The sequence below is a fragment of the Pagrus major genome, chromosome 12, assembly GCF_040436345.1.
Source record: "Pagrus major chromosome 12, Pma_NU_1.0".
In the NCBI taxonomy this organism is placed as follows: domain Eukaryota; kingdom Metazoa; phylum Chordata; class Actinopteri; order Spariformes; family Sparidae; genus Pagrus; species Pagrus major.
The window spans coordinates 15,648,742-15,662,319 of record NC_133226.1 but is presented as its reverse complement, the minus strand read 5'-3'; the positions used below and the strand labels follow the sequence as shown (position 1 = coordinate 15,662,319).

The following is a 13,578-nucleotide window of genomic DNA, read 5'->3' as shown; positions in this document are numbered from 1 at the left end:
GTACAACCCACGTGAAAGATGTAATGCTCATTTTTGTCCCAGGCAGGGGTTTGGTTTGCATTAGATTTTTAATGAAAGGGCTGTGTAGGAGAGACAAAACAACAGAAAGGACTTAATAAAATATGAGACCAGAAACTTAACCACATTGGGATGTCATCAGCAGAGTGGTGGAGCGATGACAAATTTTTGTAGGCTACCCTGGATGTTAGCATCGTCCTGGTTCCCGCGACAAAAAGCCTATGGGATCTTTGAAGTCTATTTTGGATTATTGCCAACGTTTAATGTCCCCGACAACTTCTCTAGTCTCATTTAGCCACTTGTTGGCAACCCAAGTGCTTCATAATTCAGTTGTGGGGCATTTAATGATGCATTTTATGTCGCAGAACAAAACGTGTAAATATCTTACGCACGGGTGACCACAGACCTTATTTCAGTCATTTAACGGAAAACCTATTCAAAAATCCCATTGACTTTGGGAGGAGGGAACCAGAAGTGAAAAAAAATAACTGATTTCCAGGTTTCAGGACTAAAGACTACACCACTCTATTGTCTTTCTCATGCCAAGTACAAGATGATCTTCAAAGGAGCCCCACCGCCGCAGATTTATTTTTAAATCTTGGGAAAATGTGTATAAAATAACAGGACATAACATCTAAAATACTTTTCATTTGACAGAATGGTGCAACCATAAAAAACGTGTTGGTGTAAAAATAACACGGTCCCAAAAGTTGGTACAAGCTGATACAGACTACATTATATATCTCCTTATGAAGGAAATATGCTATATAAACAAAAATGTGGTATATAAAAACAGTTAGGGTTAGGGGTTAGGGTTTGGCTTCCTTCTTTGCTTGCTTACGTCGATCCATGTGGAATAAAAGGATTATTGCAACCAACCAACCCGTTTATTTCTAAGCAATGTGTACATTGAGAGGTGAAGCTAAGAGTTAAACATTATTGTTAAGACAGCTGGTGGAGAAGTTTACAGAGCTCCAGGTCCGCGTGAACACCCGGCAGTGTGATGTAACACGTGAGGCACCGCCCCCCCCCCCCCCCCCGGCGCGAGATCTCTTTAAAAGAACCGCCGAGCGCGCGCTCACAGGGCAGCATCTTAGCGACGGCGCAGGGAGGTGAAGGAAGTCCGGAGAACGAAAAAAAACAAAACAAAACAAACATGTCATACACGAAGTTTGTTGCGGCTCTCGTCCGGGCAAACGCGGGCAATGTCAACAAAATACGCATCTCACCTGGAAGATGTCGGTCAACGGTGGCATCCACCAAGACCCGAGAGGAGAAAGATGAGCAGATGGAGGGGTGCGCCGTGGTGGAAGCCGGGCCGGTTGAACTCATCAGCCAGACCAAAAATGTCACAAATACGCCGTTACATAAAATCCACATTGATTTCGACAACACACAGGAAGCCTACAGAAGTAAAGGTAACGTTGAACTGCTTCGGAGTCTGCTCGTCTTCAAGCTGTGTACAGTTGACTTCCTCGTTGAAAAGAACAAAGAGGTGAGTTCATAAAGTTGTACATTTTTCAGCTCACGATGTAGCTATGTATGTGTAACTGCGCAATAATCAGTCACACTGTGTAACAGACGGTGCGTGTGAGCAAATGTTTCAACTACTGAGATTGAATAACCTCTTTTCCTTGTTTTCAGCTGATGGACCTGAGTAAGAAGCTGCTTGGTCAGTGGATGTTTGAGAAGATGATGAAGATGACCTTCTACGGTCAGTTTGTGGCAGGGGAAGACCACAACTCCATCAAACCTTTGATTCAGAAGAATCAGGCCTTTGGTGTGGGGGCAGTTTTGGACTACAGTGTGGAGGAGGACCTAACACAAGAGGAGGCAGAGAAGAAGGAAATGGAGTAAGTACTATAATGTTTACACCTGAGTGAGTAAGAGTTTAGACTACAGTGCAGGTGATCGTGCATGTATAAGTCCAAGCACAGTAAATCAGTTTGTCAACTTTGATTTTTGCCAAATGTTCACTAGTATGAGCATGAGTTATTGGTTATGAGTTGCATAATAGACTTAACTGGAAGGGCGTGTTGAGTCAAGTTTATTTGTATAGTCAGTATCACATGCCCCACAATGGTATCAGTTTCTGACTCAGCCCATGCTTTTCAAGGAGATGTCCTTTGTTAAACCTAGGTAACTGGACGGTACTTGGAAGAGGCCCTTTAAAGGGAGACCCCCCCCCCATCCCCCTCTATGCATGCTTGTAATCGGAGCTGTGCAGGAGCAATTACAAGAATAAAAGAAGAGAAGGAAAGTTGCATTGAATAGAGCGGCGTCTTGGCCGAAAACGTCTGTGCGGCAGTATTCAAATCAAGCCAAGTCAAGTCAAAGTTATTTATATTGCACGTTTAAAAACAACTCACGTTGACCAAGGTGCTGTACAGATGGAGTGGGTAGCTAAAAACAGAAATACAAGGAACACAGACGTAACCATCAGGTACACAGCTCATACACACAAATACACAACAAGTGTGCATAGGCACAGGTCAAAAATTAGCCTGGATAGTCAAGTTGGAGTGCTGTCCTAGTGTAGTCTAAACTAGTTATTCCAATTCTGGTTTTATTATAGTATGTTTTTTAATAATGAAATAAGTAAGTACAACCACTAAACTACTGTGTTGTAGTCACTGCCTTGTAACCAAAGCATTTAGTGTTTTTATTTTTTTATTTAAACATATGGAAAAACACATGGCACTGATATTTGTAATACAGGTTAAAAGTCTGGTCAGAAAACATCAGTTTAATACTCTGTTTATGAGCTTGAGATTTTTTCTGTCACCTGTATTACACCCTCTAAAAAATGATCATTTAACTAATTCATTTACACACAGAACACACTGTCCAACACATTCAACTAAGCTCGAGTTTGATATCAGTTTGTTTTTATCTCTTCAAGTCTGGCTTCTGTCTGGCTTTTTATCACATTTACATGAGTCACACTACGCAGTTTGTTTATTCTCCTGGTTTTATTTCATGTAAGCAGCCAAACAGTGCTCGTCCACTATTGGTTGGCCAAGACAGACCCCTCTCCTCTGATTGGTTGAGCTGGCACAGCCTCTGGGCGGGATGTACCTCATGTAAAGACTGCCAGCCTTGTAGAGTCATGTCCTGGATCCCCGCATGTGGCGCACACACACACACACACACACACACACACACGGAAGTATTACGCAATGTTCTGAGGACGAAATAAGCTTATTTTTTACCTGAGGATTATCTCACTAAGCTCAACCATACACACGCTGAACTAAATCCAAACACATTCTTTTTGATTAGGAGCCAATGATCTTCATCAAGTCTCAAATACACAGAAAGATTGTTAGCTCCATGAAGAAGACAACACAGTAAACACAGTGTTTCTGTTAGTTCCCTGTTGTGTGTCTCAAGTCATGACATGTCTAGAAAAGGAGGCCATCGTCATTACTGCTTAAAAAGGTCTCTGTGAGACTGGTTAGAACGAACTGAGAAATAAAAACATTGCCTTTCCCCTGTTTTTTCACCGTGAAAAAATACTCTTCTTAGATCATCTCGGAAAAATCTGCAGACCTTCCTGTGCTCACACTGCATTTTATCATTTATTTGTAGAAATGTAAATTATTATTATTTATCAATTTCTTGCTGTTCTATTCTGATGCCAATCCCTCCTTCTTTTTCAGTTCATGTGTTTCAGAGGCAGAGAAAGAAAGTCCAGGTTTGTACATCAGTTGACATTAACTTGTAATTTCATGTTTGTATTGTTGAGTAACTGTTCAATTTCCAAATGTGTTGCATTATCAGCTACTGCATGTTTTATTGACATAAGATTAAATGGATTTATCTCAAAGGGAAATGTTATGCAGCAGTTGCAGTACTAAGAAGTAAAACATGCAAATTTAAAATACAAGTATACAATTGTAAATTAAGTGATATCCAAAATTCAAAATATATCCAGGCCCAACATTAAAAAGAACTGCTGTGAAGTTAGCAGGCAATGCCAGCAACTGGCAAGACTGGAGCTTGCTAAGATATTTCGCTGCGTGTGCTTGGCTTGAATGTAACACAAGTGTCAGGGTTGGTATGTGAAGTCATGTGCTCTGGCCTGGATAGCACTGGTTATATCTGGTTTAAGTGAGGTCTGAAATGTGCAGTCCTGTGGATTTAGTGAGAACGAGCTTGGTTCATGTTACAGAGTTGATGTTTGAAACTCGAGGTATATCATTCACCTGCTAGTATGTTCTCTGGTCTTCTTTTAAAATCTGATGTGGTACTGAATGTTCATTTGTGATGTTCAGACAAAAAATTCACATTAGATGATCAGATGGGTCATTTACAACTAAAAGAATAATTATTTTGCTTAAAGTGCCAGAAACCACGATTACCATGCATTTGTTGGGGCATGAATAAATACATGTACAGCACTCAGAATACCTCCGGAAATATATTTTGTTTTTAGTATATTTCTGAATATTATGGTGTAAACGATCTTTATTTATAAAAAATGTAATCGAGACAATGAACTCTTCATGAGCTCCCAATTAATAGTAGTTCAGAATACAAAATTCTGTCAAAATATGCCAAGAAGTTAATGTGACCTTTGTTTCACTCCAGATGCTGATCACCGTGAGAAGAAGTACAAAGCCCATCGGCAGTTCGGTGACAGGCGTGGAGGGGTTATTAGTGCCCGTACCTACTTCTATGCAGATGAGTCCAAATGTGACAACCAAATGGAGACATTCATAAACTGCATTAAAGCCTCTGGTAAGTTTTAAGGTTTCTGGGGGAGCAGTTAAGAAACATAATATGTTTGTTATTATTAAATTGGCTATACAAATGCTAAAACCATTGTTAATAAAAGGTACATTCGCAAATATAAATGTTTGAGTTCAATTAGTCCACAACATTGGGTGACATAAAACGTGTCATGAATTTCAGGGGGAGCCTCTGCAGATGGATTTTCTGCCATCAAAATGACTGCTCTCGGACGCCCACAGTTCCTTGTAAGTGCATGTCTTCTGATGAACTTTGAACAGAATTTGGCTTTTCGAGAAAGTGGTGGGAAAATGAAGAAAGAGAGAAACTTCTAGGTGTAGAGAAAGTCACATTTCCTGTGTCAGCTGGTAGAGTCAAACCTCAGTGTCACACTGCCTTAACTCCCTCAGACAGAAATGATAGTGATGTGACAATATACAGTGAGCAGTGAGTGATCTTTCTATGATTAAAAAAACTCATGTGTCCGGCAAACCTCATCACAATATTGATTGAAATGCACCAATATAACGTGTTATCTGATGAATTGTCCTGTGTTTGAACAGCTCCAGTTTTCAGAAGTCCTGGTTAAATGGAGACAGTTCTTTAACTTTCTCGCAGCACAACAGGGGAAATCAGACATGATGGTACTGGAACAAAAACTGGAACTGGAGGAATTGAAGGTGTGTCTTGCCTTGGTCTAGTCAGCTGGTTCATGCACGCTCATCCGTAATCGCTGTCCCAAATTCTTTGTAGTTGTTTCTAAGATGTTCTTTTGTTTCGTTCAAGCCTTCGTGACTTTAAGTGCCGACATGTCCTTTGTAAAAATAATAATCATCTCAAATATGTGTTTTTAATCATTAAAACATTTCTGTTTAGGAAAGTTTGACTACGCTGGGGGTTGGAGCCAAGGACGACATTGAGAACTGGTTTACTGGAGAGAAGCTGGGCTTGTCAGGGTAAGATATGACATCAACCACATGCAAATTGCATTTTGTTTGCATGTTTCTACGACTTGAATGGGAGCAGCTGTAACGCAAGCAATTTCCCCTCTGGGATCAATAAAGTATTTCTGATTCTGATTCATTTGAAGTATGTTTTAGTTGACAAACTTTATTTCTCATTTCTCACATATTCTAGAACGATAGATCTGCTGGACTGGAACAGTTTAATAAATGATACAACAAAAATCTCCAATCTGCTTATGGTGCCAAACCTTGAGGTGAGTCATTGTCATGGAAACATTCAGTGGTGGGAAAGGGAAGAATGGAATGTGCATTCTCCTTGGTTTAAATCAGTCTGGTTAGCTCTTATCTTGACACTGAGCTGCGCAATAAGCACAGAAGGCACTAATATATTCTTTAAAAGGGCATGTCTCCAGAACAGATACAGCTTTCATCACAGGAACCAATTTTTTTGTGATCATTTTCCAACTTTAATGATGGGGAAAAGAAGCATACCTCCTGAACATTACATTTTGGATCTCTGAATTTTACAGATAAATGTAGTGCAAGTTCTGACAGTTTTCCTATCAGTACTTGCACTTCTTTACCATTTTGTGGGAACAAGTTGACAAAAGTCTTGTTGGTACAAGAAACTGATGTTCTTCCTCTGAGATAATAACTTGCTGGTGCAATTATCTTCTTCCCACAAGTAAACGTTTCCTGATGAGGTAGAATTATGCCATCATTTGGAACATACAGTGATTTGCACGTGTGTGTTGACGTGTGTTGATATGAGTCGAGTCACAGTGCACGTTTTAATTTTGCCAGTGACATCGAGGGCAGTTGAGAAACTCTATCATCTTGTATGCAGGGTTGAAATGAGTCGAGTGATAGTGCACGTGTTCATTTTGCCAGTGGTATTGAGGGCAGTGGAAAAACTCTGTCATCTTGGCTGCAGCATTGAAATGAGTCGAGTTGCATGCACATGTGTTAATTTAGCCACTTCTATTGACATCAGGTGAGAAACTCTATCATCTTGTATGCAGGGTTGATATGAGTTCATAGTGCACGTGTTCATTTTGCCAGTGATGTTGAGGGTAGTCGAGAAACTCTGTCAGCTTGAAAAGGGACATGGGACAAAATGGCACAGGCACTCGTGCGGCTCTCACCCCCACCCAGCAAACCACCTCCCTGCCTGCCAGCATTGGCAACAATTTCTAACCGGCTGATAAATTGTGACAATACCAGAGCTACTGATTACACTGGGGTTTTTTACAAGAAGACACTCACTATCTGCAGACCACTGTATTAATAACTTTGAATGCAAACCGACCATTTCCTACTGCTGCAGCTTCACATTTAAAGCATTTCACTGGCGAAACACAAGCTGACTTTAATTATGAGGCAGGCTACGCACAGGAAATGCAGTGTATTCAAAACACCACTATCCTTCATCAAAAATGCGTCTATAGGGCAGAACAATGGTCATTTATTGGAATTGTGACAGTGGATCAATTTGAAACATGCTGGTTTAAACTATGCAGATAATTTTGAAATATAAAATATATGTAGTTTTTATACAGTCTGTCAGAATAATGGAACAACCAGCAGCCAAGAAATGTAATGTATGTATAATTTGTGAGTTTACAATCTTATATTTCTCAAGAAATGCCAAACAATTTAAAATATTGTGTGTTGGTTGTGCAGACCGGCCATCTGGAACCATTGTTGAACAAGTTTACAGCTGAGGAGGAGAGGCAGATGAAGAGAATGCTTCAGAGAGTGGACGTTCTGGCCAAGGTAAGGATACCAAACCAAATTATTTTTAGAGCCAATACAGAAATCTAGACCCAATCTATTGCAATCAAAGGCCTGGTTCAAAGAAGTCAAAGAAAACTGAAATGAATTATGTTTACTGTTTGCCTTAGATGTTAATGATGTGCCATCTCGAGCCATATAAACTGTGAATGTTCTGTCTGTGCACCCCAGCATGCTTTGGAGAATGGCGTTAGGCTAATGGTGGATGCCGAGCAGACGTACTTCCAACCAGCTATTAGTCGACTGACCCTGGAAATGCAGAGAAAATTCAACAGAGAGAAGCCAATCATTTTCAACACTTATCAGTGTTACCTCAAGGTGAGGCCACAGACAATTTACATTTATGTTTTTTATTTATTTCGACAAATCCTTCCTGTTTGTCTACACGGTGAAGCCAAATTGAGCTTTATGTCAGTGTCTAGTGTCATGCTAGCGTTTTTTTTAATACTTTTAGGATGCCTATGACAATGTAACTGTGGATATTGAGCTGTCACGACGGGAGGGCTGGTACTTTGGTGCCAAACTGGTTCGTGGAGCCTACATGTACCAAGAGAGAGACAGGGCCAAAGAGATTGGCTACGAAGACCCGATAAACCCAGACTATGAGGCCACTAACAGGATGTATCACAGGTAAGTGTTGAATTATCATCAATGCCCTTTGTGGTTCAGCTGGAAAACGTCCAAAATCCTAACATCTGTCTTGTTGTTTGTCCAGGTGTTTGGAGTACGTGATGGAGGAGATTGAACACAGCAGGAAAGCAAATATCATGGTTGCCACTCACAACGAGGACACAGTGAAGTTTACCCTCGAAAAGTACGTTCTAATGCCTACCAGCGTGAAAAATTCAAAGATGGTATTAAGTGGAGATTTTGTTTGAACATAAACAAAACCCTTAAACGTCTCATTCATGAAGGATTAATCCTAATGCTTTAAACTAGGACATAAAGTGAAACACATTCTTTGTCAACTTTCCAAAGCAATTATAGGAATTACTGGATGATATTACCACATAAGGGGTTGAATACTACACTACAGATTGTATTATGTAACTGGCCTTTGACGTATGTTTTCACTCTTGTTTTTTTGTCAGGATGAATGAGATGGGCCTTTCACCCACTGAGAATAAGGTTTACTTTGGACAGCTGCTGGGAATGTGTGACCAGATCAGCTTCCCACTAGGTATGTTAACACTGTGCTCGGATACTAAAAACAAACAGTATGTTATGGAATCACTTACATCACACAGTCATGTGGCCAGAGTGGTTCCACTGAAATGTGGACCCTATACACGTCAGCTTTCCAACATCGAGACGGCCATTGACATTACAAATGGCCCGTCAAGTCTATACATATCTCTGGAGCAAACAACTCCAGGTACTCAGTGTACCTAACTGTCAATTACCAGATATTATGTCAGTGCAGTTCAGCAGAGATGCACGCTATCAGTTGGAACTGAAACAGCTTACTGCCTAAATTAGTTTGACAGTTATTAGACATGGTGCTGTTTGTAGTACATATGTCAAATCACATGTTTTTTCTTGGAGGTGAAACTAGTTAGTTTACCAGATAAATTTTCTTGGTATGGTACTAGACATTTTAATGTCAGCCCCTGCTTTTTCTAATCTTGTCTGCTTCTATACAGTCAGTATAGAAGGAATCACAATGTTTGTTAACAATAACTTCCGGGTGGAAAACCCCTGCCCCACACACTAGCTTGTGTACACATATCTCATTAATAACAACTTTTGGTCTATACTATTGTTGATGATAGTTTTTTGAGTCGTCCAAAATTCATTTTTTTCTGTATAAAAGAAACCTCATGGCATCTCTTTGATGATTGAAACAGTCGATCTAAATGTGTTATGTAAGTGTGATACAGAAAACTGAGATGCTACTTCAACATCATGCCAAAGTGTAGTGCACTCAGCTTAGATTTTTAATCACCTGTTGTTCAAACAATGGATCTGATGATCAATTTTTCAGGCTGAGTGTTTTATTGGAATAAATTAGATTAATTCTGCAGCAGCCCGGATCTGTCTCCCACCAGTGAGACATAATCGCAGGGTTGACCTTGTCATATCACTTGATATCTAATATCAAAATCCCATTTTTCCATATCAGTGTTATCTCAATACAATATTTATCAACCATAAATGCATTTCGGTTTAGAAGACAGGGCATTTTAATCAACTGCACCATTATTTCAATTTTCTGAGTAAACAAAGAGTCTACCTTTTAACTTTATGAGCTATTATCATCTTAATGAATATATTATATATGTATTTAATGTTCCTTTATTCTGCTGCTGGACATTACACACAAACTCCTGACCTGGAATGCACACATGGTGGAGTTAGTGAACCTTCACAACTCGTCTTCTTGCTCTATGTTGAAAACAGGTCAAGCAGGTTTCCCGGTCTATAAGTATGTCCCATATGGCCCTGTCAACGAGGTCATCCCTTATCTGTCTCGTCGTGCTCAAGAGAACCGTGGCTTCATGAAGGGATCCCAGAGAGAGCGCAGCCTGCTGTGGAAGGAGCTGAAACGCAGGCTGCTGGGTGGTCAGATTTTCTACAAGCCTGTCTACTGAGTCACAGGACCATACACTATACAACCATATACTAACTGCAGTGTAAGCATTCCCCCGTCTCTACCTGCTAGCTGCTCTTTGTAGAGGAAGATTAATGTCCTTCCTTGGTTTGTTAGGCTGCACAGTGTGGAGGGAAGTTTCACATTTTTTTCCAAGCAGTTATTCTTATATTTATTTTGCTTTAACAGCATTTGATGAAGTAGTGTTTAAAAAACACTGCCATAATCATAGATTTTGGAGATATTTGTAAACTCAAATATGTGGTAATGCACAGAATCAACTCAACAAAGATCCTAAAAATGACCTCGATTGCAGATGTTACTGCCTCTGTACATTTATCCTTTAATATACAGCATCAAACTATTCTATAGAGGCTAAGAAAAGTATGTTGTATATGTATGGTCACCAAAGGTGGCTTACTTGTATATAAAAGCTGTTTTCTAATTGTAAAAGTCACAGTTCAGTGTTTGCCTTATCTAGCTGTCAATCAGAAGTGCCTTATGATTGTTTTCACAAGATTAACTGGAAACAGCTACTGTACAACATGGTTTTATTGTCACTGCACACTCCTCCAAGTGGATTGTAAATTATATCAGCATGGTCATTGCTGATACTATGTTTCATTCTGTTAATCTATTGCAACACATTTATAAATATTATGCAAACAATGATTTAGATTTGTAAAGATCTATGTTCATATTCTTGGTTTTAAGACATAATCTGTTATCCATCAAAGCATTAATGTTAAATGCAGCACCAAAAAACAAGATCATCCTCTCTGATCCCTCATGTGAGGTACAGGTACCCCTCATACTCTCTAATTTTCAACTACATAAACCCAGGTTTATGTACTGTGTATATCTGCAAACAAGCCAACTACCTGTTACTTAGAGGCGATTGTTTGCAGTAGCAAGGACCTTCATTTTGCCTCTGACAAAACAAACACCTTTTACTGTCTACTAAGCAGTGTGAGGCTCAATACGATCCATTTCAATAAATCATTCACGCCAATTGTAGCCGAGAACATCACGCTCATCAAACAGACAAACACAGCAGCAGATGTTCAAAGTGGAAAAACAGAATCTGTCACGTATTCCAAAATGTTTCACAAGGATGTCACAATTACAGCTGTGATTTTTTTTCACGGAAAATTGCACCAAAGTCCACTAAGAACACCTGGACTGCTGCATAAAATGCATGGGAGAAGAAAGTGCCTGTGAGTTCAGCTTGTTACTGTAGAGAAGATTTCAAAGAAGTTGTGTTTGAATGTATGAATGTAATGTATGCACAGATCTGCAGCCAGGAGAATTGGATATAGTCATGAAAACATAAGTTATTCAGTCTCATCTGAAGGGTTGCAAGTTACAACAAACAGTTTGTGTGAGTGGTTTAAGCTCCTGTTCTAACAGGGACAGTTGGTTTTAGATATGAATGTGTATCGTGATGCCAGTAATTTAGCAACACTGGCACATTTTGAGTACTTGAGTTGGAACTTGGTTTTATTTGAGTGTATTTCTTTTGATGTTTTTAATTTTTTTCTGTTTGTTTTCCTCATCATTGCTGTATCAGTATATACCATATTTTGTACAGTTGTAAAATATTTGTAATTTTTGATTAACAAAATAAAATACAGTTAATGTAAAAAGAAACCTGAATTGAGTTGTTGCACTCTTACTGCAGCTGTGGATATTTACATAAATAACACTAAACTGCAAATATGTTAAGTTTCTTAGTTGTTGAAGGAGGATCTGTGGAGATTAAAAACTCAAATGTTTGCAATCATGACTGACAACATTTTAAGAATGTCTGCAGGCAACCTTTGACCCTGATTTTATCTTGTGGTTACATGGATCTGGTTGTCCTCACTGACGTATTTTGATGTCAGTGACATCAGCAAGTATGTCACAAACACGTTGGTGGGCTCCCTGTACCAGATCAATCATGACCTACTGAATCATAGATGGCACCCAGCTAAAGTCAACAGCTGCTGGCTGAGGCAGCACCTGCGTCCAGGTATCTGGGGACCACAGGAAAACAGTCAGGCAGCCCCAGAACACAACACAACACACAGCTGGGTTAAGACAAAGCAGACCATCTATACAGCTAGATGTGAATGCAGATGTTATTTTTATTTATTTTAATTTTAATCCCTCCTAGAGTTTTGTTATTTCATTTTATTTGTCTGAGTTTAAACCCTCTATAGTGGTATTTGTACAGGTTCTGTACACACATGGTCACATTCTAAATACTAAATAAATACCACCAGGGCCGGATTAAATGGATAGATTACAAGATTTTTAAAGATTAAAACCATTTTATTATTATTATTATTGTTGTTGTGTTTTTCAGGGCCCCTGCCCTCCACACACATTTAGATATATGGTGAACAACAAAAAAAAACAACTTCCACATGTTTATTATTATGTTCATTAATTTGGTACCGTATATATTTAAGCTTGTCTATTGATTTATATACTTATATATTTAGTTATCCATATGCAGTAGGTTAGTTATATATTATGTCTTCACTTATTCAAATTTATATATTTATATGAAAAGCTTACATTTACACAATTCTGATGAGGTGAAACCACTTAAAATGCTTTTCCCTGCACACTGGCATCTATGTTATAAAAAATACATGGACAAAGAAAATATACAAACAGTGAAATATAAAGATTAAGATCAGAGATTTAAAAAAAAAAAAAAGAAGAGTAAAATATATGTTAAACATTAACCACTGTAGGCAGATATTCTTCTCCCCTCTGTCTGTGCCCCCTAGTGGCAAGGAGGCCTGAGGCTTATGCCTAGAATGCCTGATGCCTTTATCCATACTGGAAACTGTTTTAATGTGTAAACATCTCACCTACGCATGTGTATGCCACCACCCAGCATCATGGGTCAGATTACTAGAAATGTAGACAGTTACTGAACAGAATACATGGCAATTTGCCGTGATAGTCCATTTGATTACAAGAAAATGTAATCTAATGTGATTACTATTGGGTTAGTTTTGGATTACTTCAAAAATAAGCACTGAAAATATCACATCTTATACTAAAAAATGGACTAAGGCACAAAAATGTGAGCTCCACTATTCTTCTTCTTTTCTCTAAAACATCTCAAAACATTTTCGATGCAAATTAAAATGCATTCTGCACGTTCAGCATTTTCAGTTGGCCGAATCAGATTACCCTTACAAAAACAGTAACATGTTTTTCAGGTTAATAGAGCACTGGTAATTTCAAAATTTGCCATGTTTTAAATACCCAATCACAAATGTAACTAATGTCATCTGAGGTGATTAGTTTCCTATTTTTTGTAATCCCGATATCATGTATTCTGTTACTACTGAACCCTGGTGATAGAATGATGTAACAAAATCAAGGCCCTGTGGGTAGACAGGTGTTCTCATGACTGGAACAACAAGTTCTCATAAACAATTAAAAAAAACGATATTCATCAGTACCTCCTCC

General features: G+C 38.9%; 1 protein-coding gene across 1 annotated transcript; it reads left to right on the top strand.

Moving 5' to 3' along the window:
- The first annotated feature begins 1,106 nt into the window (after nucleotides 1-1,106).
- prodha (proline dehydrogenase (oxidase) 1a) lies at nucleotides 1,107-11,751 on the top strand. Its single transcript, XM_073478286.1, has 14 exons — nucleotides 1,107-1,513; nucleotides 1,663-1,871; nucleotides 3,681-3,715; nucleotides 4,612-4,761; nucleotides 4,936-5,000; nucleotides 5,316-5,432; nucleotides 5,629-5,708; nucleotides 5,890-5,971; nucleotides 7,401-7,493; nucleotides 7,683-7,829; nucleotides 7,966-8,141; nucleotides 8,227-8,325; nucleotides 8,603-8,691; nucleotides 9,912-11,751. Exons 1-14 carry the CDS (start codon nucleotides 1,175-1,177, stop codon nucleotides 10,100-10,102), a joined length of 1,872 nt encoding a protein of 623 aa, XP_073334387.1. The 5' UTR covers nucleotides 1,107-1,174; the 3' UTR covers nucleotides 10,103-11,751.
- Nucleotides 11,752-13,578: the final 1,827 nt, after the last annotated feature.